This window comes from Aureobasidium subglaciale, assembly GCF_000721755.1.
Source record: "Aureobasidium subglaciale EXF-2481 unplaced genomic scaffold scaffold_3, whole genome shotgun sequence".
Classification (NCBI taxonomy): Eukaryota; Fungi; Ascomycota; class Dothideomycetes; order Dothideales; family Saccotheciaceae; genus Aureobasidium; species Aureobasidium subglaciale.
In genome coordinates, this window is record NW_013566992.1 from 1,048,480 (window position 1) to 1,074,624 (window position 26,145).

Sequence of the window (26,145 nt, forward strand, 5' to 3'; positions counted from 1 at the left end):
ATCTCAACCTTCCATCCATCTTTGCCTCCACATTCTTAAATCAGAAGATGAAGGTGGCAAGCACGTACGGCCACAGTCAGCTGAAAACTGGGCATCCCGTCCGCTCTGCCATACATAAGCAGTTGAACGGCAGATTAGTACTACGGTGGGTGACCACGTGGGAATCCCTGCTGCTGTACGTGTTTTTTGTTTTCATCTTCCTCCTTTCCACCTATTTTTGCCTGTCTTCTCTCATGATCGTCCATCTGTTTCATTCGTTGCGCGTCCTGGAGAGCGATAATCGTCACGTCGCAGTGGAAAGTATTGTCAAGTGATGGAATGCTCTTAGATTTTGATTGTTCATTTTCCTCAAAACAGGAGCTTGTATGCGATGGGGTATAGAAGAAAAGGGGGGGTGGGAGAGGGATAAAAAGAAGAAAAGGGAAAAGGATAAGAATGCAGCAAAAACACAATATGCAAAACCCGGATACCACACAGCATCTCTTTCTCTTGAACATCACACGTGAGGCAGTGTGTGCTCTCGACATAGAAGTCTTCTGTCCTAACGCCTAAGATCTAAAACGCCGCGCCATATGCAAAGGGTAAGTGGTGGAATCTAACAAATCCAATTCCGGCGATTCGTAATGCGACCCTACGAGCTGTTGGACCTCATAAGCATTTCCTGTGAAGCACAAATATTAGCACCGCATCGCACAAAAGAACACTTTGAACTGCTTACCCGCTCAATAGGATCGCTAATGTCTGCCGAAACAATCGAAGGACTCTTAGTCGGATTGATCGGCGAGTCGGTGTATCCTCGAATATCCAGAATTGGTCTCCTGGGCGTGCTGACTTTGCTGCTGCCAGTGCTATCGGCTTGCTTGCTATCGTCGCCTTGAGTAAGAGCCAGTCGTTGGTCCTTGTTGCGTTCGAGCAATGCTCCACCCATAGTTGCACACTTGAGAAGAGTCTGAATAAGCTGGTTAGGCTTAAGCGGTTTGGAGAGGTACTCGTCCATTTGAGCTTGAATACACTTCTCGCGATCACCCAACATGGCGTGGGCGGTGAGAGCGATAATGGGCGAGCGCGTCAGTTGGTTCTCGCGTTCGTACTGACGAATGTTGGCAGTAGCTTCGAACCCTCCCATGATAGGCATTTGCACATCCATGAGAACTACGTCGTAACGCTTCTTCTTGATAGCTTCGAATGCTTCCAGGCCGTTGTTCGCGACGGTCACCGTGTGGTGGTGCTTTTGCAGAATCTTGACGGCCAGTCTTTGGTTGACAGCATTATCCTCAGCAAGCAAAATGTCAAATTTCATTGAAGGGTCGGCAGATGTTGGTGCTGCGCGTCCCTCCAGAGCCGGGATGAGTGCGTTGCCAAGATCGATGGACAAACAAGGTGTCGTCATGTAGCTTGCAATACCATCCTCGAGTGCTGACTTGAAGCTCATGCTGATAACGGGGGCTAGCATGACGATGGGGATATACTTAAAGTCCTCAACATTACGAAGCTTGCGAGCTGTCTCTCTGCAGTCGACCAGAACGCAGTCGTAAGCCTTGCCAGCAGCGGTAGCAGCATGAGGCGAAGGTACTTCGCTCTCGTTGTGAACGATCATTGGTACCAGCTGGAGGTTGCGAAGGTGTTGAGCAATCTCGTCAGAGCACCCAGTCTTGCCAGTGTCGATGAAGAGCACATTGTGTTTGCGGTAAGCTCGAAGCTGCTTGTCGATGGCCTTAACATCGGGATTGCCAACCTTGAACTTGACGGTGAAGTAGAAGCAACTACCTTGACCAAAATCAGACTCAACCCACATTTTTCCAGACATGAGAGAAACGAGTCTTCTTGAGATAGAGAGACCAAGACCAGTACCTCCGAAGCGGCGAGTGGTCGAGCCATCTGCCTGTTGGAAAGTGTCGAAGATCAGATCAAGCTTGTTGCTCGGTATACCGATACCGGTGTCACGAACAGCAAACTGAACTGCGTACTCGCCGTCGTCGCACCCAAGTTGATCAGCTGCGGAGATGGAGATTCTGACCTCGCCCTTGTCAGTGAACTTGATAGCGTTTCCGACAAGGTTCAGAATGATTTGACGAAGTCTGAATGAATCACCGACCACGTAGTCGGGTACCGAACTGTCGACATAATAGGCAAGATCCAGGCGCTTTTCATTTGCCTTGACTGCCAGACCCTTGAGTCCATTGAAGACTTGCCCACGGAGCGAGAAAGGAATCTCTTCGACGACCATGCGATTGGCCTCAATCTTGGAAATGTCGAGAATGTCATCAATGATGGTCAACAAACTGTTAGCCAAATTGAACACCAAGTTCAGCATCTCTCGCTGATTCTGGTTCAAATCAGTATCAAGAGTGAGTTGGGTCATGCCAATGATTCCGTTCATAGGCGTTCTGATCTCGTGAGACATGTTGGCCAAGAATTCAGACTTGGTCTTGTTGGCCAACTCGGCAGCTTCTCTTGCAGCGGTATTCTTCTGAATACTTTCACGCAGTCCAGTGACCATCTTGTTGATCTTTTGCTTGAGCTCGTTCATCTCACCAGAGGCTTCGACGGTGATCATCTTGGTGAAATCGCCGTCCATAGCAGCGTTCGTGATGTCACCGAAGGCTCGGACCTGAGATGTCAAGTTCTGTGCCATGGTGTTGACGTCGGAAGTGATTTCTTTCCAGCGACCAGAAATGCCATCGACCTCTGCTTGACCGCCCATTTTACCGTCGACGCCTACATCGCGAGCGACGCGCTTGACAGCAAGTGACCAATTATCGAGACGAGCAACCATGTCGTTGATGGTGTTCTTCAGGAGCAGGATTTCTCCCTGAGCATGAACCTTGATGACCTGAGTCATGTCACCACGAGCGATGGCTTGCGTGACATCTGAGATGTTGCGGACCTGGGTAGTCAGGTTGTTGGCCATGGTATTGACGTTGTCGGTCAAGTCTTTCCATTTGCCCTCGACGTTCTCGACCTGGGCTTGTCCACCGAGTACACCTTCGGTACCAACTTCTCTTGCCACTTTGCTGACCTCAAAGGCGAAGGTGCTCAGACGGTCAACCATGGTGTTGATAGTGACCTTGAGCTCAAGAATTTCACCCTTGACCTCGGCTCCGACTTTCTTGCTGAGATCACCTCTTGCAACAGCTTTTGTGACGTGAGCAATTTCACGCACTTGGGTGGTAAGGTTCATGGCCATGCCGTTGACGTTCTCTGTGAGGTCTTTCCACGTGCCTTCGACTCCGTGTACGGTAGCTTGTCCACCAAGTCTTCCTTCTGTTCCGACTTCTCGAGCAATTTTTGTGACTTCGTGAGCGAATTGCCTGAGTTGGTCGACCATAGAGTTGATGGTAGACTTGAGCTCGAGAATCTCGCCCTTACACTCGGCCTTGACCTTTTGAGTGAGGTCACCCCGCGCGACGGCAGTTGTGACTTCAGCAATGTCACGGACTTGTGTTGTGAGATTGTTGGCCATAGCGTTGACATTGACTGTCAGGTCATTCCACATGCCCTGGACGCCCTCAATCTGGGCCTGACCGCCCAGAACACCCTCGGTTCCGACGTCGCGGGAGACACGTGTGACTTCCGTCGCAAAGGTACGCAATTGGTCGACCATACCGTTGATGGTCTGCTGAAGTTGTAAAATTTCACCACGAGCGGGACGTTGGATCTTGCGACTGAGATCGCCCTGAGCGACTGCGGTAGTGACGACGGCGATTTCTCGTACTTGATTGGTCAGATTTTCGGCCATGATGTTGACTGCAGAGGGTTAGCTGACGATGATTTGGTGATTGGGTATGTTTGAGCGTACCATTTTGGGTCAGTTCAGCCCAGATACCGCTGACACCAGGCAAGACTGCCTGACCTCCGAGTCTCCCCTCGGTACCGACCTCACGAGCGAGGTGTGTGACTTGACTGGCAAAGTCTTGTAATTGGTCAACCATTTTGTTGATTGTGCGTTTGAAGGTAGCAATCTCAGGATCACGCTCCTTGGCGCTGATGAGGACTTTCTTGCTGAGGTCACCGTTGGCGACGGCAGTGACAATGCTGCCGATCTCGCGGAGGACTTTCTGGTAAGTGGCGTTTATTTGTTGGTTCTTGGACAACTCGCGTTTCAGGGTCTCGACGTCGTCCATGGAGCTCTCGATACCACCGAGAGCTTGTTCGGTGGCCTGGCGCTGTTGTTGCAAAGTGTCATTGATACTATCAATGTATTCTTTCTGATCCTTGATCTGCTCGCTCTGACGGTCGACATGGTCGCGGAGAACACCCAGCTCGTCTTCTGTCAGCTGTCGCGGTACGGCGGTGCCCTTGTGTTCAGACTTGGCCAGCAAGCTGTTCACCAGAGATGCAGAGCGAGGGCGCGAAGCCAGGACACGGGCAGCAGTTGGAGAGCTCTCTGGTGAAAAGGCAGACTGCAAGGGCTCGTTTGGCGTGATGGGTAGGACAGCGGTTACGGAAGAAGCGACTTTGTTCTCGAGATATTGTACGCGGCTAGCCAGAGCGGCGACTTCCCGCTCGAGTTGTCGTTTGGCATCAGAGTCGGTGCCAGGCAAAGGACTGCGGTTGAACTCGACGCTGTTGGCAGCGACACGGCTGTGGAAGTCGTCGTGGGCGGGGGTATATTGTTTTGCAAGGTTTGAAATGATGCCGGCGAGGGCTGCATACGAGTCCTCTTCGGCCATCGTGGGCGGTTGTTGGTGCAGGTTCGGGTGGTCGACGCGCATGAAGCTTTGGCAGGCAGCTTCTCTGTCCAGGGAAGGCGGAGGGCACGCGGAGGAGCCAGACAGACAATCAAAGAGGGGGCTCGGGGGCCTTGTTGAAGGCTCCGTACGGGCCAAAGACGGAAGTAGAGACTAGATTGGCATCAAAGACAAAAGCTGCGTCGTCGCTGGTGTTGCACTCCTGATTCTCCTCTCCAGACACGTCGCGGATGGGAAGAGGAGTCGAGGGCTGAGTTGCGGATTCGTGACAGATTAGCACGACCGGCAACAAGCGCTAAGAATGAAGTGATCGCCGAGAAAGCGAACCTGTCCAATCGTAGCGACCCAGACACGAAAAGACAAATTTGACAATGCGGCGAGAAGCTCGGATCTTGCCTAATCCTTCTTCCAACACGGCGAAGAATGTCAACAGGATCGTAGTAACAAGAAACGAAAGGGCGGCTGTCTCGTCCAAACAAAGAAGGGCCAAACTCTGAAGAAGAAGAGACCCATGCGTTAAAGAAGCCACTATCCACCACGCGAGCCGAGGACCCCGACTCGACAAAACTCAGCTATATTTATCTGCACCTTCCCATCAATCATTTCTCTGCTCATAAACGTCTTCTGCTCAACTTCTGTCCTCCACCCTCGCTGCTCCGTACTTCTGCGAATCCTATCGGCGGAGACTGTCCTCGTATTCCCTGGTTTCTTGGGCCCGATAGCAGCTGCCAAGACTCTTCCTTTAGTCGTTTATCCTTGATGCCGCTTTACCCATGCCTACCTCCCTTGCCTCCTCTGCTTCGATCTTCATTTTGAGCTTTCCATGCTTCGCATTAGACACTGAAGGTCTAGTAGCAGTCTTGCCTCCTGCTCTCTTATGGCTCTCACAGATCGCGAGCATATGATTCGACATCGAGATTCGAGATCACTGACAGGCGGCTTTGGAGCTTTGACCTTCATCTTTTCCGTTGGACCCTTATTTTACCTGTGGAGACCTTGTTTCCAGCCGCATCTTCCCAATCTTCACACGTTTTCGAGAACCTCCGTGTTGAACAGCTCGTTCTTTTCATCTGGAAATTCGCATGTTGATCCACTCAATAAGTGGCAAGCCCAGTTCGAGACCACCATGTCCATGGTCTCGTTGCGTCTTTGCCTTCTTGATGTCAACCCCTTAGGACACGATAATACCGCAGATTCACCGCCACGCTCGGCGATCCCTCCATTTATTCGTTGAGCAAAGACGCTCTTGAGATGGGGCAAACTTTCTCTGATTCGTCAGTCCAAAAGCGAGCCATTTTCACCAAGGGGCCAGCGAGGGCGACCATCGTATTCCTCAGGATTGCACCGTTCATGTGCGCAGCAGGAGAGCTGATGCAGATCATGTGTTTCAGGTTGCCTGCTTATCATTCTCCTACACAATGACGGGAACGCTGTAAATGACATGTCACATCTGCCACTATCTAAATCTACAGTCGAGCAGATTCATTTACTGAACTTGTACATCTTCCTCAGCCCTGGTCGCGTCTCTTCTTTGCCACCCACCATATTCGCTGAGTCGAGCTTCTAAGCTGCCTATCTTGAATTCTCAAACACAACGTGTCGGCGTATCGTAAAGTATAACACATTCTGAGTTTTGCCACTGACTCGGCTTCAGCCTTTCCGGAACCTTGCTACTCGTCAGCTGGAACTGTTACAGGGTCCTCCCAATTCGGATCTTGCTGGACTCCTACGTTGCGCGAGTAAACTGGTTTAGTCCCACTGACTACTTATAGATTGAAATAGTATGGCAACAGGATAGAAAGCACATGCAGATGGGCTTTCTACCTGGTGGTGCTCGAAGGTAGTAAGGCATGGCCATGTCTTCACTCGAGTCAGCCGTGCTCAGATGCCCGGTACCTGATTGCCAAGAACCTCGGCAATTCAACAAGGGGCAGTCATGCAACTCAACATTGCTTGCTCCGGCAAAGTCCCTCTTCGTACGGAGGGAACAGTTATGTTTCAATTTACCTTTGAGCGATAGGTTCTGCTGAAACAGTCAGAGGCTGAAACGGAGACTTCCGTAATGCCGACCCGTCAAGACTGCTGGTCAAGTTTGGCGATCGTGATATCCACCTTGGGAGTCTTCTCCTCGTGGATGATCTGGCGGTAGCCGAACCTGAGAAAGTAACAACACCTCGTGCTTGGCCACATCCCTTACTAGACTGAACACGTGCAGCCACCGATAAGACCACATTCTCAGGAACTCTGCTGAGATGGTTCGATGAGCGGCTCTCTTCTGGTACTATCAAGTGCTCTGCAGCGAGCCGTGACGAACACAAGAAAGCGCGATCCAAGATGGGAACGCTCCGTAGTTGTCAAACTTGTAGTATGAGATAGCCGACGGTCTAGATCTGTTGCTTTGGTAAGTTAGTTACTTCTTGCTATCGTGACCGCCTCGAGATGTAGGTCGTTCCATCACGTGAAGTCCATCTTGTTGTGTTTCCATACAGCTCGCTTTGGCTTCAGCTGTATTTATCGTATTAATCGCTGATCGGTGAGGATGGGTGCTTCCCTCGCCGGCATCGGGCTGCATCAAGATACAATACGACTCACTATAGCACCTTTGCTTCGGCTGACTGCCTACTGTCAAACGAGTCTTCCCGTCACTATGTTCTTCACTCATCTTCATCTTGGCGAAGCAATAAACGCGCCTGCTCACTCTCGCTCGAAGCCATCAAGCTCCCTATCTACGACTTGATCTTCCTCAAACTCCCACTTTGCCACCTTCCACCACTGACCACCATCGGAAAGCGCTTTCGTCATGCCTCCCACTAAGCCGACTCCATGCGGTTTTTCGCCGCAGTAAGCTACTGCGGTTGCGATCTACATATATCAGCTGACCATATACGCAGCAACGAGTCCACGATCTTCAACAACGTGAAGGACTTCGACATTATCGTTCGCTTCAGCAAGCAGAAGCTTCATGCCCACCGCATAGTCGCAAGTCCCTTCTTCGATCAAGTCTTCAATTCAAAACTTCCTGTAAGACTCGTACCAGACGCTCGCGAGTTCTTCGTACTAATGTTCAGGGACCTTGGAAGGTTGCGCAGAAAGACACCCATGACCTCGGCGATGAGGACGACGTTGATGCCGTGTGGGCCATGTTCCGCCACATGTACAACATCGACTATTGCCACGACCCCACATCCACAGAGACTCGCTCTCTCGAATTCCACATCGCTGTCTTTACTACCGCCGACAAGTACGACTGTCCAGGCCTGCGCGAGAAGGCTGTCGACAGATTCGGCCAGATGGCAGACACTGAGCTCAAGGCCGGCAAACTTGACAGATTCATCGCTCTGATTTCCAAGATCTGTGGCTCGGACTCTCCTCAGATGGCTGATCACGCCCTTCGTGACAAGGTCGCCGAACTCTGCTTGACTCACTTCAACGTCCTCATCAGCAGCGATTTGTTTGCTAGAACTATGGTTCAGGGCTACATCTTTGACGAACGTGCTGCACACAAGCTTCTCATCTATGCCATTGGTCGCCATGTCCATCCCCATCTCGAAAGAACCAGAGGTACTCTTCCTGACGCGGCTCGTACCTTCAAGATCGCAGCAGAGAAATTGGTCTCTAGCTCTTGATAGCGTCTTCTACCAGTCTTCTTTCAGATGACGTCTCACGTCAGGCGCCTCATAATGTTTGATTCGTCTTACCGAATTCGATATTTGGTAGTCGCTAGGGATCAGAAGGGATGATTTCACTCGCAACGTCAACAATGACAGAATAATTCAAGCCTCGAAAATCTTACAAAATGAAAGTGATTGGTGAAGATAGCACTGCATGGAATGAAAGTGTTGAGTCCGAGAATCGATAGCCATTACCTCGGTTGTCTTTCGGGCATCTTGTCCATCCATCCTGTCCCCATCTCAACGGCTGCAGGGACTCTGCTTATTCAGCTCTCTAGCTAGCTTGGGTCAGCATCTCAGTCATCGTCCTGAGCCATCATCCACAAATATCCCTCTCTCGTAGCCCTTTAATTTTAGCGATGCAAGCTGCTGAGAGTGTGTCCTGCACGTACGAGCTTTGACAAGGATGCTCGGAATCAATTGTGTCAACATTCGAGGACCAAGAGCTGCGTAAAAACATTGACATGAAGGGTAGTATCTTGTAACCACAGGGTCAACAAGCAGGCTATTCTTGGTTACCAACGACTTGCAGCAGCTTGATCATGTCCTCTCAATGAAGCAACCTGCCGTCCCTTAGATACGTCCGAAAAGTCCTGACGCTAGAAAAATCTGCGATGACCAGCTAAACAGACATTCAAGACTGTTTTGGAACGAGCACTATAAGTTCTGCTGGGCCCCAGGACTACACAATCGAGAAAATATGGAGTGTGGAAGCATGATTTGATACACGCGCAAGCGATCTTGAGTGCTCATGGTGTGACTAGCCTTGTAAGGAGAACCAGAGAGTTGCATGCGATGAGAAACGATTACAATGACTCAGGTGCGGATCAGCAGAAGGCAATTGTGGGTTCAGATTTTTGGATGCGCTTTTCCATGTTTGGATGAAATGCTTCTTTTGGTTGGGGTTGACTGTCTAGACCAGACCATCGAAAACTAGTGCCTCCTTGATGGTAATGTAATGCCGTGTAGGTAATACTGATGCCTGTGTCGTTACTTTGAACGATTCCCCCGAGATCGGCCTCTTTCGCCATTTGCTCCAAGTTTCTGAGATGGCCATGTGGTACCCGCGCTTTCCCCAATGAAATACGAGCCTTTGATAGCTTGTCTTGTGACGGGTGTAGGCGGCAGCCTATGTAGATCCCCTAACTAGCCTAGCCACCCTAACTGCCCTGCATCCCTAACTGAGTGGGATTCAGATGCTGCACGGAGGTCTGCTGCACGGAGGTCTGCTGCACGGAGGGCTGCCATCAAACTTCCCGGGGGTATCTCGTCATCTTCTTGAGTAGAACGCAGATTAACCTTGGCTAGGATCTGTACGGCAGCATCGCCATCAAAAAGCGTGCCTGCTTTCAGTTCAGCCTTGAAGACATCCTCTTCGGCGAGCCTGCCGTAGTGTTTCATGCAGAGACTGAGGATTTTATCACGCAGCGACTGGTCCGCAAGTCTGGGAGCATCAGGGCCGCACATCTGCGACATACAATGGATGAAAGCGTTAAGAGATGCTCCGTGGAGCAATCTCAGTGCTTCATTGTAAAAGTGTGCCTTGGCGACTTCACGCAGCGGTGGACAATCGTATTGATCGGCAATCATGAAGGTTCTGATACAATGATAGAGGTGGATGCCTGTCGGGATACGGTTGTGCGGGTGTTCGCCATACGGCATGTTGTACATGTGGCGCAGCATAGCGTAGACTGCTTCCGAATCGTCATCGTCGTCGAATTCGTAGACTCCGTTGTGGGCCACCTGATGAATATTCAGCCCCGGCCAGGAAGGGTTGGAAGGGTAGCTTACTGAGAATTTGGATTGGAATGCGCGATTGAAGTAGGGGCTCCACAGTCTCAAGATTGCGCGATGAGCGAAGACTTGGTTGTCGCCGAACTTGATCGTGACATCAGAGTCCAGGGGGTTGTCGAAGACATCACTGCGTATTGTTGGACCCGAGCAGGGATGAGGTATAGAATGAACTTACTTGGTATGGCCACGGTCTTTGTGACCTGGAGGATCAGCCATGTTTAGGCAATCTTTGTGGTGTTGAGAGAGGAAGAAGAAATGAATTGGAAAGCCTCGCAGATTTTATTGATTGGAGAGTGAAAGTGTGTGGAATATTCGCCAGTGGTTGTCTGAGTGAACGAACGGCCAACTTTCCGGTTCCTACTTCTGCTTACACGATAATGCTCACATCTATTGGAATAGGGATTAAGAAAGTGTAGGCCACTTGCTAACGAGAAGCAAACTCAGCTACGACGTTTGAGGCGCGCAAGTGAGGACGAACGTGCCGGTATCTCATACTGAGTCGAGCTTCGTGTTGTTGTGACCTCTCCAAAAGTGAAATCTCGGTTCGGCGACGGGTTGGCGATACGCTCACATGGTCTCTATACTTTGCAGTGCTATGCTGATGCATATGTGCGGTATGCCTTTTGGCGAACATTACATAAACAGCCACTTCGACTGCACCGATGATTGCATCGAGCCCTGCGAACATCCTCTGCGTCGGTTCCTCAAGGTCTACATGATGGCGGACAGATACGACTGTCCTACCATCCGTCGCGCCGTGGTACCACTGGTCAACGAGCAGCTTGAAGAGCACATATCACCCCATGTTGGCGACAGTTTTCAGGATCTTTCGGGAGAGATTGTCCAGATCACAGCTGAGCTTTGTGGTCCCGACTCATCTCAACTGGCCGATCCTTTTCTCCGCAGATCTTTGTTCGATTGGTTGGCTTACAACTTCGACGTCTGTATCCAAGAACCCAGTTTCCGGTCCGCGATCGGACAGGGTATCCTCCTGGATGCCCGGTTAACAGCCACGTTGTTGCTCAAATTGGGCAAGCAGATCAAGGACAGTCGCAGTCATTCGCGAGAGCGCTCATTCAGGCCCGAAAGCTCAATAGGTAGCAGCATTTTTGGTCCTTGAGACCGGCAATGCAAGGAACCACTGCGTGCTACACGGGACAGGGAAGGAGGATGGATGGATCCTTCAGGCGAGCGATCAGTCTGGCGGCTGTCTAGTGAAAGCAGCCTCGAATCTTAAGTTTGCGATCTTGATCCCGATTCGTGAAACGCTTGCTTCAGATTCTCTTCTCAATGATATTCTTTTTCGACCATCTAAGTCTTCAAAGTAGTGAAAAAACTCGGAAAAGAAGTGAACAAGAATGTAGAACCTAAGAGGTCAGTGGCGGGATCGCCTTTCGGAATGGCTAGCAGGATGACAGTCTCCAGAAGTAGCATGACTCCTTAGTGGAAGGCAGGCTCGAATTCTTCCAGCAGATCGTGTACAAAGCCTTGTTATCAAGAAGCACGATCTTGCGTATCCTCTTCTCGCGACTCTTTGTTCTTGGTTTCAATACCCAGCGCTTTGGCCTTTGCCTTAACCTGGACCATAGTCGTGGCATCTGCAAATCCATCCGGCGTAATGCTCTCAAAGGCATTCTTAGAATGACACGGGCCACATCGGTATGATCTGATGTCATCCGAGGAGGTTTCGACCCACCATAGTCTGAACCCATTCTTGAAAACGATGCTACAATCCGAGCACTGGTGTTCGGTCCTTTCGGGATAAAGCAGTGGTCGGTGCGTCTTCCAGGGTAAATTGTCACGGACCCAAGAGTTGCGGGAGCACCATTGGTACAGCCTCATCCACTTCAAGTGTGAGTCAAGCATCTGTCGCTTCCGATTCCAGGCTCGTTTGAACTCTAGTTCTGCTTGTCGGAATGTTGGATCGTTCTGACGCCTTTGTGACTTTGTTTGCATCTGTCGGTCCAGGAGTTTTCTACGCCACTCTGTGTCCGTATAATACTTTGTTTGAAAAACATCATCTTTCCATTGCTTTGCTTTTTGTGTGGCATTCGTTCGAATCTGCCGAGATTCTGTCCTTGCGAGAGCCGCTAAATTGGGAAGTCTGATCGCCGCCCTCAGTCTCGGAAACATGGCTGTGGATTTGTGATGTCGGGAATGATAGCTCGCAGAAGACAGGCCGCATTTCCGAAGATTCTCGGTCGCTGCCTGACATGCATCTCCGAAGTTTACCCATCAGCTACCTCCGTGATGATCCTTTGTTGTTGATTCCGTGGCTATCGCAGCTCGATGCTGCTTTGCGCACGCTGAGAATTCCCCGCGGGTTTTGGCGTTTTCGAAGCCTTCAGGACAAAAACTTGTTCCAGTCTATCTTCGACGCGCAAGTTCCGCACAAATACTCTGGAGTCACCGATGTAGTTGACCGCCACCCTAGCACGCAAGCATCATTAGCAAAGTACTTTGCGAGACAAACTCACTGTAGTGTGCCAGTTGATATCTCACGGGACACACACTTCCAACTACCTTAGTATTGCATGCCAATGCATCAGTCGTGGTGCATGTGTTTTCCCAGTACTTACATAATTTGGCTCCACCTTTTCTCTGAACTTTTCTCCGAAAAGTACAGGCAGTGCACTGATGAATCTGTTTCTCGAAGGACAACTCAGGGCAATACGACTTCCACTTGAGATCTCCTAACTTATCGCTGTGTCTCCTGACCCACACAGAAAACATACACCGTTTGTACCACTCCTTGTCGACCTCGAGCCTTTTCCGAGACCGTTCATATATTTGCAGCTTTCGTATTCTGTAGAGTTATGGGTCCTCTTCGTATCTCTTGTTCTCTCTCTCTGTATATCACGGTCGAGCTGCCGTCTGCGGTACTCCGGATCCGAATGATACCTAACCATGTCTTTGGTAGCAGACCTGGTCGTGGAGAACTGACGTATGCCAGCAGCCCGCGCCAGAGACTAGCCAGGTGTCCGCATAGACAATCGGATGTTAAGCAGCACTGTTGTGAACATGATATGCGACGCCGAGTCGTGTTGGCAGAGTGTTGTAGACGACTTCTGGAGAATTTGAGATACTGGTTTGACGCGCGCACGTGACGACTCTCGGATCTAACCGAACACACCGCTGGGATTTGGGTTCATCTCCCAGCAGAAGTCGAACTCATTCCCTGCCATTGTCTCATGTATGACTGACTGTTCCTGTTCATCTACATACATGCCTCCATCTCTTTCGATATCAATAACATAATTTGTTCCATTCAGTGCTCATGCGCTACCACAACCAGCAATACTCGTTCTGTTGAAATACACATCGATCGACTTGATATGCATTACAGCATCCATACTAGGAGGGCCGAGAGTCCATGATCCATTGTTTCTACGGACTCAAATCAGCTTCATGTCCAGTTAGGCACCGTGTCAATCATTACTTACGTCCAAGAATTCCACATCCAAAATCCGCTCGTCCTGGGCACGAATTTGGTGTAGGTTTGCAAGAGCTTGCCATCAACATAGAGGTCCGTTCTCCCAGGTACCCAATCAAGACGATATTCATGATAAGCAGCAGAGGTGTTGGCTACAACACTGGTGTTGGTCAAGCCATTTGAACCATACCAGTCTTGGTTGGTCCAGTGGGCGTGTGTGACATCTCCAGTTTGCATCTCGATATCGGCTTCATTGTTGTCATCGCTGTAGAAGAAGGCAGCGCTGACAGTGCCCCATACATTCGGTGTCTTCATAACAGTACGCATGCTTCCATACATGACATCGTCATAGGCGGTGGTGATCTGAGCACTTCCGCATGGTTTGTCGTCCGTACAGGTTCCTTGACCTCCAGGTACGGTGAGGGTGAGACTGCCGTCGTTTGCATCTACACCGACGAGAGAAGGATCCCATTTTACACGAGCTGGACCTCCGGTACGGTCTGTGGCTTTTAAGGATGAGGGGAGTGTTTTCCAGTTGCTGACATTGAGGTGAGAGTTGAATGCTCCTACTTTGGAGACCTGCCAGAGACATCCGTCGAATGGTGCTGTTGGCGATGTGTAGCGCTTTTCCAGGGCCGATGCATTGCTGAGAATTGCCAGGCCAGCGATACTAGACAACAATACTGCTGGGGATGAAAAGTAGTACATGTTGATAATGATGGCGAAAGCACAAGCAAGACTTTTGAGACTGTCGATGTCAAAGACGATCAGGACAATCTTTGCGAGGATACGGCACCATCTTGTACTCTACACTCTGCTCTCACATTCGCTACACCACGGCTCGGTACTGCAGATTGTTACGCCGGCTAGTCATTGTTAGCTTTCCTCAAATTTCTCGAATCTTGGTTCTGCAAGCAATGTTCGTAGTGTGGTCGGCAGAGTTCTGCTCGGTACTTCGTCATTGAGCGCCAAGCGCGCTGCATCCCCGTTGCGTGCTTGAAAAAGTGGCGCGTCGCGTCAACACATTTACCGAGATGATATACGAGATGGCTTGCAGCGGCCTTCAGCCTCGAACTCAAGGAAAGGAGAACGTGTTCGATTTCTGGTCGTTTGCTCGGCAGTTTGTGCGATTCAGCCTTGATATCAGTGAGGATGCACGCATCATGCTGCGGGGTCGAAGCTCGATGGCAGAATTTCACCGCCATGTGATTTCCTTTTCTGGTGCCGCGGACGAGTTGGTGTTCCGCGAACAAGCCTTCCTACAAAAGGGGAAACAGGTCGTCGTGAGAAGTGTTTGATGTATCCCCGGCACGGAAGCTGATCTCATATCTCTCTCGTGGTCTTGAAACCAGTCACTCCGATGTTTCCGTTTCTTTCGACACCAAAGATGTTCTTCTCCTGGTTCTCGACCAACCGCCTCTTCAGACTGATTTCCATTGTCCTTCTGCCCTTCTTACGTCCCTTGAGACCATCATCGTTCCAGTCATAATACAAGGCCCATCTAGGATTGCCGTTTTCGTCCCGGTACATGTCCTCTTCGACGGCTAGGAAGCCTTCCCATTCGTTTAGAGTTATACTCGAGTCTTCGAACTCATCCGTCCAGTCCCATGGGCCGACTTTATGAGCTATACTGCCAGAGCGATTTGAGTATTTGAGCTCGAAGGTCTCATTGTCGACGTATATCCAGTTGAGCATCGGTGGGTCTTTCTGAATAGTCGTCACCAGTCCTCTCTCGGCGGGTGAACGATTCTCATCCGGATACATGAGATAGAATCCCGTGAACGGATGTGAGTCCTCGCGTCTCGGTTGTCCTGTCGCTCGATTCTTGGCTTCGATCCAGAGCTTGTCGTCGCGAACTACGACTATACTGTCGTGTAGTACTTCGCCTCTCCCTCGCGACCGCGATCCTTCATCCTCTATGACAACGTCTATGTAGAATTTTGTTGTTCGAGATTCTGGGTTTGCATTGGCTGCTTTTTCGTTCTCCTTTTGTTGGTGGGATACGCCTTGTGCAACGCCAGTCACAACGCCGACGCCAGTTGCAGCAGCGACTGGCAAGGAAATGCCCAAACCCAAGATAACACCGATGACCATCTTGAATGACTTGAGTTTCGTATTGGAAAGAGTTGTGTATCGCCTGATAGTGTGAATCTGTGTGCTTGGTGATGTTGGTGAATTTGCACGGCTGTAGTGGACATTCCAAAGTACTTCGGGTAGAGTAGCGTCATTGCGCAAGCAAACCTGTTTCAGGATGCTATGACCATGTATTGTTCATCCCTGAGGCTGTAGGAGATAGTCGGTATCTGATCAGCCTTCTAGACCGTATCCATGAGATGCTGGAGGGCCACACATCGTATCGTCTCACATGGTAGCGTTAAATGATGTCTGTCCGGGTCGCTCGAGAACCGAGTTTCCAAGTGCCGGTCGGTGTGGGGACAACCCTGATCTGTGGTCCAACCTATCTATATCGTGCTCTCGACACTCTCTGCGTGGTTAAAACCTTTTGTATGGTCGATGATGGAGATTCCAAACTTGCTCCAGGTCAAATGTAGTTAGCTTTCGACGCGTGGCTCGAGATATAGGCAATTGTGTTTTAAGGGTTGGCCCAAGATTTGATACACCACCAGCAGTTCACGTGCAGCCTTCACAACGAGTCACAGGAGTGTCATTTTGGAACAGTTTATGGAAGCATTGTGTTTCATATCCAGGACTCTTCATGTACTTTTCATGATGCGACTTAGTTACATGACTTGCTGCGTTCACAGACGTTGGTAGGGCTCATAATTTCACCAAGAGTAGAGGGCGTCCACCATCTCGCGCCGAGTCCCATCAAAGTCTTGGAGCCGTTGTATCTGTTCGGATCCCAAATAGACACCGGCACCCGGGGGTTGGAGACTCGTCGATTCAAAGTTTGCGTCTTCTCCTGATCTGTTTCTAAACAAAGCATCAAGAGATCGATGTCGCAAGCACCTGACGGTAGATGTGGGAAATGAGATGAGATATCGAGTTCTTCTTTTAGAGGATGACATTGATGATGGACATGTAATAAATGAAATGGTGATGGCGGAGCCACGCGGCTGCATAAAGTGACAGCAAGCGAGGAGCCGATTAGGAAAGACCCTTGACAAACGGCAGGCGCTCGATCCCTCTTCTGGCCCCATGAGGCTGGGGAGCGTTTACGGAACACTTTCACAGAGTTCACACTGCTCCGCCTCGTGTGTTGACTATTGTGCTTGGCCGGACTCTCGCACCATCACAGCCTCACGGACTCTTATTGTTTATAGGTGCCATCATCGTCTTGTATATATGTAAGAACCGTCGCACATTTGCTGGTCGCAGCTTCCTCAGTCAGCCCAACATCACAAGGTTGTTTCCTCGTTCGCAGCTGAAACAGTCGCATCCGCAGTCCGCACCCTAGTTGCACCCTCTTCTTGGCTGCTTTCTCGGCTGAGCACCACCATCTTTCGCTGTTGTCGGCCTAACAGCACTGCAGCAAGCAATCGACGACTCAAGCAACCCCACGTCTCGCGCACAAACACGACGACTTTCGCTCGCTCTCTCCAGCCTCTCGGGTCTTTGCTCTTTCGCTCGTTGTTCCTTCTCGCTGCACGCGACACCTACACACCGCCACGCAGGCTGTCCCTGACAAACGGTCCCGCGTCTCAGTCACGCTTACCTCCTTGCACAAAGACAACTCCTGGCCACCGCATCAGCCCAACACCCGCTCGACACACATAATCCCCAAACACCCAGACCGCTCCTAGCGGCTCCCGACCGTCACCATTACCAACCACAAGAAAAAGACCTCTCACCTGGGAGGTCAGGGTTTCCCCAACAGCTCTTACATACCACTCGATCGCGACCGAAGTGTCAGCCCCTTTCCTTCTGGAGGCTATTATGACCGCGAGGGCTTGACCGGCACTTCTTCCTCTAGACAATCAACTTTCGGCATCATGTACATGCCTGGCTCACGATGGACGTGGTCGTTCCTGATGATTGCCATTTGTCAAGCAGCCATTGGTCTGGGACTTGAAGGGCGCGTTGACGCGATATCCAACGATCACGAATTGCACATACTAACACGCGCCGCAGCTATGTCTTCGCCAAATTCCAAATCTCACTCGCTGCTCAAGCGCGAAAGACGACGCAATCACGAACCATCCCCACATACCTCGCCCTGTTCATCTTCGGTTTCATCTATCAACTCGCACTCGTCTGGGACGCTCTGCGCCTAAAAAACACAATTCAAGTCATCGGGCTTTGTCTTTACAACCTTGGTCTACTCGTCTATGCTGCAGTCCAGTATGATCAGATCGATCGCGCAGTCGATGTCCTGAACCAGAACCAAGAGATTGAACACGGCTTCGGGCACGACGTGAAGCCGTTCCTAGTCGCTGTGCCATGTGTACTTGCACTGGGTACAGTCGCCTTCAGCTTTGTAGCGTGGAAACTGTACGATGAATTTGCCTGGACCATCTACAAACACATCTCGGCAGACCTGCGCTTGAAGCGCCGCTACCTCGTTTATCAGGTAGGTCGTAAGATCCTGAGCGCAAGAAACACACGCTGATCATGAACAGATTTACATTGCCCTCCTCAAATTTGATTTCTTCTTCTTCCTCGGGTTCACAGTACAATTTGTTGTCGTGGTTCGTGAGCACACATCAAACATGGAATTTGCGCTCACCATTGCCGCCATTCCCGTCACTATCGCCATCTTACTCGCGGCGGCTTGGTTCACGCGGCGTGAATCAACCCCGGGAATGTGCAGCACCATCGTTCTCTACTTTGCGGCCATGGCATACTTCCTTTTCAAGCTTGTACGCATGTACGACTCCAGCAACCCGGAAAGAGTGGCAGACTATGAACCAGCGCGGAAGAGTTTGACGACTTTTGCGGTGATCACACTCCTGCTGTTGATTCTGACTATTGTCAATTGCGCATGGTGTACGGCAAACTTCAACAAGGGACTGAAGCCTCATATCCAGCGACGAAGGGCTATTGGTGTCGAGGACAAGGGATATTCTTATGAAAGACGGCAAGGATCATTGGGAGGAGCACATGCCATGGGAGCAGTTCCAGCGAGAATGACGATTGACTGATTGACTGATTGATTGGACCTTCTGGCAAGAGTACACAGCAAAATACCACGACGTTTCGGCTGGGCCGGAACGACTGCTCATCGCATAAACGACCATTTCCGATATCCCACGGGTGGCTGGCGGAGAGGGACCAGAACACCTACCGACCTCTCATCACGGCGTTTTCCTTTCACTTCTTCTAGTTGTTCTACGAATGGTTCGAATAGCATTGATTACTTCATAGCGAGTAAATGTCTAGTTATGTCAAATTCAGATTTCACTTTGCAGATTGGTCGTCTTGCTTGTTGCCCTGTTTCTGGGCGGTGGGTTTGCTTTGCACATGGTTGATGGCCACGGCATGCGCTGTCAAACAAGATTCTTGTATCAGAGATTAACAAGGGTAAGTGGCTTGTAGCTCAGCCACCTGCAATGACGTGGGGCTAGAGCGCGGGGTTGAGCATTAGGGTTCCTAATCAAAAGCGACTTGCAAGGCGGTCGTTTCTAGACCCTTCAACTACGGCACTAGAGTGCCACGACACTTCAGAAAACACATACAACATGGCGGAGCAAAAGACGCCGAGCGCGACCATGGCAGAGATACCATCAACTATGGTGGCTCAAGCAGCTGCCGCCGCACAGGCAAACGCCGAAGAAGACAGCCACCTGCACACGACAAGGACCGCTGAATACCTCAGTCCAAACACTTCGGATGAGAACCCACCACCCCCAGCATACGGCGACACATACGGCGATGTCAGCAGTCAAGATGCTGGATTGGGCGCCAAAGCCACTCTCCGCTCCGACGGTAGAGTCAACATCAACATCAACCAGACGTCTCGCCAGCTCTCGAGCTTACTCGTACCCGCCTTGAGGAGTCAACTCGATCTCGCAGACACTACAAAAGTCCCTCCACCATACATTCCCACCTCGCTCGGAGGAGCTCCTGGTCAACCGCCACCACCGCCTCTGAATGTCGTCATCCATGTTGTTGGCTCAAGAGGTGACGTGCAGCCCTTTGTAGCCCTAGGCAAGGTTCTCAAAGAACAATACGGCCATCGTGTCCGTCTGGCAACACACCCCGTCTTCAGAGATTTCGTCACCGAGAACGGGCTTGACTACTTTAATATTGGAGGTGACCCCTCGGAGCTCATGGCCTTCATGGTCAAGAACCCGGGCTTAATGCCTGGATTTGACGTGCTCAGGTCTGGAGACGTTGGGAAGAGACGCAAGGAGATATCCACCATGATCAAGGGGTGCTGGAGAAGTTGCATCGAGTCTGGGGATGGTACTGGCGTGGCTGCAAACGACAATACTACTGAAGAGTGGATGCGCAATACAGACGCCTCGGACAAGCCCTTTATCGCTGATGCCATTATTGCAAACCCTCCTTCGTTCGCGCACATTCACTGCGCCGAGAAGCTAGGATGTCCTTTGCACATGATGTTTACCATGCCATACTCTCCAACCCAAGCCTTCCCCCATCCTCTGGCTAACATCCAGTCCACTAACGCCGATCCTCATCTCACAAACTTTATCAGTTACACTCTTGTCGAGATGTTGACCTGGCAAGGCCTGGGCGATGTAATCAACAGATTCAGAGTGAAGGACCTATCTCTGGATCCTATCAGTTTAATCTGGGCTCCTGGCATGCTAACAAGACTGCGCATCCCCTACACATACTGTTGGTCTCCTGCTTTGATCCCCAAGCCCAAGGATTGGGGCAACCAGATCTCCATCTCCGGTTTCTACTTCCTCTCTCTGGCCTCGAACTTCACACCACCTCCTGATCTCAAAGCTTTCCTGGACGCTGGACCACCCCCTGTCTACATTGGATTTGGATCAATCGTCCTCGACGACCCGGACGGTATGACCAAGCTTATTTTTGATGCCGTCCGCAAGACTGGCCAACGTGCTCTGGTGTCCAAGGGTTGGGGAGGCTTCGGCGCTGACGAGATGGGCATTCCAGAAGGTGTGTTCATGCTTGGTAATGTGCCTCACGACTGGCTCTTCAAACATGTATCCTGTGTAGTCCACCACGGAGGAGCAGGCACGACTGCTGCTGGTATTGCATGCGGTGTACCCACAGTCATCGTTCCTTTCTTCGGAGATCAGCCTTTCTGGGGTGCCATGGTCGCCAAAGCTGGAGCTGGTCCTGATCCCATCAACCACAAGGACTTGACCGCCGACAGTCTGGCCGAGGCAATCAACAAGGCACTTGAGCCGGCCACCAGAGAACGTGCTCAGGATCTGGCCAACAGCATAAGTCATGAAAAAGGAACCGAGTCTGGCGCTCAGAGCTTCCATCAGTTCCTTGAAGTCGACAAGATGAGGTGTAGCATAGCACCTAGTAAAGCGGCTGTTTGGCGTCTCAAGAGGACCGAAGTTCGTCTGAGTGCTCTGGCAGCCACCACTCTTGCGACGGAGGGATTGTTAGACTTCAAGGACTTGAAGTTGTATCGTCCTAGAGAGTACGAAGCTGACGAAGGTCCTCCAGAACCTATCTCGGGTGGTGCTGGAGCTCTCACCGGCACAATCAGCACTATGATGATGGGAGTTGCTGACTTTCCTGTTGCTGCTTTGAAAGCATTGCGCATTCATCCTGATTCTGTACCCAACAAGACCAAAACAGACCCTCAGGATAGTTCTCAGCAATCTTCAGAGTCTCAGCCGAGTCTGCCTAGAACATCCACCAAGGGCTCTACCGTTTCTAGCCCAAGCAGACCCGCCTCTCCTGCTCGAGGTGCCAGTACAGGTGGCTCTTTCAACCTGGACGAATCGTTTGCGAAGATGGGCTCTCCTCATCTGACGCCGGCCGATAGGACTGATAGTGGAAAGCGTAGTCGCTCGTCCTCGCTGGCTGCAGCCTTACAGGGACGTCTGGGCGGACAGCTGCGCCCTCGATCTTGCTCTCGCAGCGGTCCTAACTCGAGATCTTCCAGTCCGCACAGAACAAACACGTCGCAGTCGCAGGCACCAGCCCAGGCACAATCACAAGGCGGCGAGACGAACGTTAGAGAGGTCATCGAAGCCGCGTTTGGTGCCAGCAAGGGTGTCTCAAGAATCGTTGGAGCTGGTTTCAAATCACCAATGGACTTTACTCATGCTCTTGCCAAGGGTTTCCACAACGCACCCAAACTCTATGGAGATGAGTCTGTCAGGAAGCCGGATCGTATCACCGACTTCCGATCTGGACTTCGGGCAGCTACCAAGGAGTTCGGTTATGGCATGTTCGATGGCATTACCGGACTTGTTACTCAGCCAATGGAAGGTGCCAAGAAAGAAGGCGCTGCCGGATTCCTCAAGGGGTTCGGCAAGGGCATTGGTGGTATCGTGCTGAAGCCTGGTGCAGCCATCTTTGGTATTCCAGCATACACAATGAAGGGTGTCTATAAGGAGCTGCAACAACTGTCTGGATCTTCTGTCCAGAATTACATTATTGCGGCTCGCACGGCTCAAGGTTATGACGAGTGGCATAGATCGAGTGCGCAGGAACGACAGGAGATTATCAGACGCTGGAAGATTGTCGAGTCCGAAGTCAAGAAGAAGAAGTTCATCCACGAGCATTTCCAAGATATGCTTAGAAAGCAATGGGATGGTAATGGTAGCGGTAACGGTGGCGATGGTCAAGGCAAAGGTTCGCGCTCTTTGTTGGGCATTCGTCCCCGTTCGCGTGCTAATTCGCGTGCAGCGAGAACCGGTACACAGAGCGAAGTCTCCACGCCGACAGTCGAGGTCTCGCAACACACCAATGAGCCTCCCAAGTATGAGGATTTGCCGTTCGGACGTGGTGCCAGCAAAGATGAGCTGGAAAGAGCCATTCAAACGTCTGTTGCCGATACTAGTCGCGGAGACCCGGAGCAAGATGCCATGATCGAGCGAGCCATCCGTGCTAGCATCGCCGAATTAGCGTCTAGCCAACCTCCTCCTGGTAACAGTAATGACACTGACGACGAGGATGAGATCTTACGCAAAGCGATTGCAGCCAGTATGGCAGATCACCAGGGCGAAGAGCCACCAGCATACCAGGAGAACGTCTCGTCCCCTGAGCATGACGCAGAACTAGCAGCAGCACTCAAGGCCAGTCTAGCGAATGATTCCAAGCACAAAGACAAGCGTGTCAAGCGTTACGGCCACTCCACCGACAGCGAGTGGGACACTAACTCCAGCGAGGAAGATGACGAATTCCGCCTTGCCATGAAAGCCTCTCAAGAACAGCACTCTCAACACCAGCAACACGACGAAGACGCAGCACTCCAACACGCAATCAGTCAAAGTCAAGAAGCTCATAAACAAGACACAAGCGCCGAAGAGGAAGAAAGAGTAGTTATGGAATATGTCAAGAAGCAGAGTCTGCTGGAAGAACAACACAGACGTAACGCCAATAAAGGTAAAGGCAAATTGGAGGAACAAGACGAAGATGATGAAGATGATGAAGACTTCAAGAGAGCTATGGAGATGAGCTTGCAGCAGGAGGGTAAGAAGGGTGGAAGAGCTTGAGTTGAAGCTGTGAAATGACTTTATGACAAAAACATATAGCACGATACCCCCTTTTTTCCCCCTTTTCGTACACGATTTTTCTGTTCTTGCCATGGTTTCCACATTTTCAGCTTAGCAGTAATTCCTCTTCCCGTCGCGAGTGACTGTGGCAAGAAGGAGCTGGCGGGCTCGAGTGACTACGGAGTAAGTGATCAGAAGGAAAGCAGGGCACGAGTCACAGGCTTGTTGTAAGCTAAGCTGTTTACCCTATTCACCTCTTCACTCTTCACAATACGTTTTCGCACCACACTATTACATCGCTTATCAACATTCACCTCTCCTAGAAACAGTGTCCTTTTCTGTTCAACAGTTTTGCGATTGTTCACTCTTGGCGACTTGCTCTTTATATCGCGATCTTCTACTACGACTGCCTTTTCTAAGATCTGCGATTGTTCACTCTTGGGGACTTGCTCTTTATATTGCCTTCTTCTACTACGACTGCCTTTTGCAAGATCTTCTCTTCACAACATCTGCCCATATTAGCGCCAGCTCTTCGCAGTACCAATTTCGACAAGATCCTCTCCTCTCGAAGCTCGTCGACTCCATCTCATCACTCCACCAAGACTTCTCGTAGTCATGGCCGAGGCCACCAACCCGTTATTCGCGTGAGTGATTTATCAACACAATGTTATCGTTGTTCCACTCTTACTAACATTGACAGTGACCCCGAGATCTACAACAATCGTGACGATTCGGACATCATCATCAAGTTTGGTGACCAACAGATCTTTGCACACAGAGTCGTGCTAAGAATGTGGTCGCCGTTCTTCAAACGTAGTCTGAGCTCCAAGTTTGCTGTGAGTATCTGGTCGTCATACAGGTGTTTTTTTTTGTCTCTGTTAGCGCGAGGACTCGAATCGCAATCTTTCATGTTACAGTCCTCGATATTGCGGAAGCGTACTTTGAAATATGAGTGGTGGAGTGATTTTTCGATAGTCAATGCTAACGAGTGCACCCAGGTCGCCACAAACTCCGTCTTCGACCTCGGCGGCGAGGACGACCCTGACCACATCAAGGCAATGCTAATGCACATGTACGGCCTCCGATACAGCGAACACCCACTCAACCCCAGCAAACAAGCCGGCGAAGTAAAACCACTAGGAGATCGCATCGGTCTCTTCATGGTGGCCGGCAAGTACGACTGTCCCTCCGTACGCGTCGCAGTCATCACCCTCATCCAAGAACAAACAAAGACCAAATGGAACTTTTCCTCCTCTTCCAAACTCAATTTTAAGGTTGCCTCGGATGCGTTTTTGGCCGGGCTCGGTCCTGATGCTCCCCAGCTTGCTGATGGAAGCTTGGTTGAGGTCATCTATGAGTTTCTGGAGAAGAACTTTGGCGGACTCATGAGGTTTGGTAAGTTTTCGGAGCTTGTCAAGAGTGGTGCTCTTTTGAATGCTCAGATGAGTGCAAGATTGTTATTTAAGCTTGGAAAGGATTTGGTGTGAGTAGGCTTGGCTCAATCGAAGCACGATATCGAGAAGGAATTAGGGAAAAGAGAGGCGAGGCAGGATGCATATACCAGACAGGATGTATAATAGGCACCCCTTTGACAAGGGTCAGCTATACTAGACGTAGTCTCGTCTCCACTCTATATTTTACATCAATCTATGCGACTTGATAGTCAACGGTGCAATAACTAGTGCACTTATAAGATTATTTCCAGGACCTCTTCTGTAACATCATCCGATGCATTTCGTGAAGCTAGAAAGGTGCAGCTAGAAAGGTGTGGCTCGAAAGGTCACTGTCGCTAAGAGCAGGGTCGCAGGGCTAGCATCAGAATGATGTGACGTCAATCGACGCGTCTTGCTCTTGCCTTTTTGTCCGCTGGATGTCTTACGCGTCTTAATCCCACCTTTGTGTGTGGTGAATCCTGCGCGTCTTGTTTAGTATATCGCCATCACGTAATAGGATATCGAGAGCTTTGATCTGAAAAGGACCGTGCCTATCTACAGCTCGCCATCGACTCTGATGTCGCTGGCAGGAAAGTCGGAAGTGCTACATTCAACAACGTGCCCGCCCCCTGGCAGACTACAGCTCCTGTCCAGACTACGACTCCTCCGCGCCCTCTAAGGCTCGTCTTTCTTCAATCATATCAACATCGTAAAGGCCACGTTGGATGAGCTTCTCAACGTCCAAAGTGTGCTCAACTGCGCCAGAATCATGCAACAACTGCATGATATCCGCATTACCCTGTATCCATGCCGCCTCCAGAACTCTGTCAAGCTCCGTTTTCGCTCCCGCATCCAACAGGAGCTTGACAATCTCATAATTACTCTTCCGGACTGCCATGAGTAATGGCGATATACCTCGATTGTCAGGCGTATCGACGTCGACATCATGCGCTAAGAGCGTCTGCACCGACGTCTCTTTTCCTTGCTTCACAGCATGCCACAATGGACTGCAGCCATTACCAGTCAGGGCGTCCTTGTCGACTCCGGGCTGAGCTAAAACAAGTTGTATTGTTCTTGCATTGTCGGAGAGCATCACGTCGTGAATCGGATACTTCAGTGCTATGGTCCTATGCGTCTTACAATCTGCTATACCCTTATCAATCAAGGTTTTGCAGACCCCTGTAAGACCCCGGGACAACGAAATGTTGAAAAGCGTCCGGCCAGTCACGGTCTCGGCCTGCAGATCTGTTCCTTCTACGTCCATGAGTAACTCGACTGCTTCTTCTGCGCCGCTATGAGCCGCAAACAAGACAGCTGTCATACCTCCTGGAGTCTTGCAGTGTGGATCTATCTCATCGTACGTCAACATGAGCTTGATTATCTCCGTCTGCCCCTTGCACGCGGCGAAATGAAGAGGTGTTTCGCCATACTTGTTCTCGACTACCAGAGTGGAGGGATTGGCATGCAGCAGAAGCTTCACGACCTCGAGTTGACCCCCTTGAGCCGCAATATGCAGTGGCATATTACCGCGTCCATCTACCAATA

General features: G+C 50.7%; 11 protein-coding genes across 11 annotated transcripts; 5 read left to right on the forward strand and 6 right to left on the reverse strand.

Annotated features, from left to right (window-relative positions):
- Window positions 1–631: 631 nt before the first annotated feature.
- On the reverse strand, window positions 632–4,673 carry AUEXF2481DRAFT_62517 (uncharacterized protein; the record flags this gene model as incomplete). Its single annotated transcript, XM_013491475.1, has 2 exons — window positions 632–3,747; window positions 3,800–4,673. 2 exons carry the CDS (start codon window positions 4,671–4,673, stop codon window positions 632–634), a joined length of 3,990 nt encoding a protein of 1,329 aa, XP_013346929.1.
- Window positions 4,674–4,782: 109 nt separating this feature from the next.
- Window positions 4,783–5,604, reverse strand: AUEXF2481DRAFT_2482 (uncharacterized protein; the record flags this gene model as incomplete). Its single annotated transcript, XM_013491221.1, has 2 exons — window positions 4,783–4,941; window positions 5,473–5,604. The coding sequence occupies 2 exons, from the start codon at window positions 5,602–5,604 to the stop codon at window positions 4,783–4,785; spliced, it is 291 nt and encodes a 96-aa protein (XP_013346675.1).
- A 1,887-nt stretch (window positions 5,605–7,491) lies between these two features.
- On the forward strand, window positions 7,492–8,317 carry AUEXF2481DRAFT_2483 (uncharacterized protein; the record flags this gene model as incomplete). The annotated part of the gene is made up of 3 exons (XM_013491222.1): window positions 7,492–7,532; window positions 7,583–7,712; window positions 7,760–8,317. The coding sequence occupies 3 exons, from the start codon at window positions 7,492–7,494 to the stop codon at window positions 8,315–8,317; spliced, it is 729 nt and encodes a 242-aa protein (XP_013346676.1).
- Window positions 8,318–9,508: 1,191 nt separating this feature from the next.
- AUEXF2481DRAFT_26917 (uncharacterized protein) lies at window positions 9,509–10,372 on the reverse strand (the record flags this gene model as incomplete). The annotated part of the gene is made up of 2 exons (XM_013491314.1): window positions 9,509–10,283; window positions 10,332–10,372. 2 exons carry the CDS (start codon window positions 10,370–10,372, stop codon window positions 9,509–9,511), a joined length of 816 nt encoding a protein of 271 aa, XP_013346768.1.
- A 14-nt stretch (window positions 10,373–10,386) lies between these two features.
- On the forward strand, window positions 10,387–11,463 carry AUEXF2481DRAFT_493693 (uncharacterized protein). Its single transcript, XM_013491640.1, has one exon. The coding sequence runs from the start codon at window positions 10,728–10,730 to the stop codon at window positions 11,274–11,276; it is 549 nt and encodes a 182-aa protein (XP_013347094.1). The 5' UTR covers window positions 10,387–10,727; the 3' UTR covers window positions 11,277–11,463.
- Window positions 11,464–11,650: 187 nt separating this feature from the next.
- Window positions 11,651–12,289, reverse strand: AUEXF2481DRAFT_26919 (uncharacterized protein; the record flags this gene model as incomplete). Its single annotated transcript, XM_013491315.1, has 1 exon — window positions 11,651–12,289. The coding sequence occupies one exon, from the start codon at window positions 12,287–12,289 to the stop codon at window positions 11,651–11,653; it is 639 nt and encodes a 212-aa protein (XP_013346769.1).
- A 1,058-nt stretch (window positions 12,290–13,347) lies between these two features.
- On the reverse strand, window positions 13,348–14,484 carry AUEXF2481DRAFT_493772 (glycoside hydrolase family 16 protein). Its single transcript, XM_013491641.1, has 3 exons — window positions 14,386–14,484; window positions 13,600–14,337; window positions 13,348–13,543 (listed from the first exon to the last, which is right to left on the reverse strand). Exons 2-3 carry the CDS (start codon window positions 14,295–14,297, stop codon window positions 13,432–13,434), a joined length of 810 nt encoding a protein of 269 aa, XP_013347095.1. The 5' UTR covers window positions 14,298–14,337; window positions 14,386–14,484; the 3' UTR covers window positions 13,348–13,431.
- Window positions 14,485–14,578: 94 nt separating this feature from the next.
- AUEXF2481DRAFT_37073 (uncharacterized protein) lies at window positions 14,579–15,791 on the reverse strand. Its single transcript, XM_013491440.1, has one exon. It carries the CDS (start codon window positions 15,681–15,683, stop codon window positions 14,913–14,915), a length of 771 nt encoding a protein of 256 aa, XP_013346894.1. The 5' UTR covers window positions 15,684–15,791; the 3' UTR covers window positions 14,579–14,912.
- Window positions 15,792–17,195: 1,404 nt separating this feature from the next.
- AUEXF2481DRAFT_493972 (uncharacterized protein) lies at window positions 17,196–18,959 on the forward strand. The gene is made up of 3 exons (XM_013491642.1): window positions 17,196–17,625; window positions 17,682–18,120; window positions 18,170–18,959. Exons 1-3 carry the CDS (start codon window positions 17,543–17,545, stop codon window positions 18,689–18,691), a joined length of 1,044 nt encoding a protein of 347 aa, XP_013347096.1. The 5' UTR covers window positions 17,196–17,542; the 3' UTR covers window positions 18,692–18,959.
- A 431-nt stretch (window positions 18,960–19,390) lies between these two features.
- On the forward strand, window positions 19,391–22,801 carry AUEXF2481DRAFT_50148 (glycosyltransferase family 1 protein; the record flags this gene model as incomplete). The annotated part of the gene is made up of 4 exons (XM_013491473.1): window positions 19,391–21,545; window positions 21,687–22,402; window positions 22,475–22,598; window positions 22,689–22,801. Coding segments are annotated over 4 exons (3,108 nt in total), but the record flags the coding sequence as incomplete, so codon positions are not given.
- A 981-nt stretch (window positions 22,802–23,782) lies between these two features.
- AUEXF2481DRAFT_26924 (uncharacterized protein) lies at window positions 23,783–24,654 on the forward strand (the record flags this gene model as incomplete). Its single annotated transcript, XM_013491316.1, has 3 exons — window positions 23,783–23,811; window positions 23,868–24,003; window positions 24,085–24,654. The coding sequence occupies 3 exons, from the start codon at window positions 23,783–23,785 to the stop codon at window positions 24,652–24,654; spliced, it is 735 nt and encodes a 244-aa protein (XP_013346770.1).
- Between the last annotated feature and the right edge of the window lie 1,491 nt (window positions 24,655–26,145).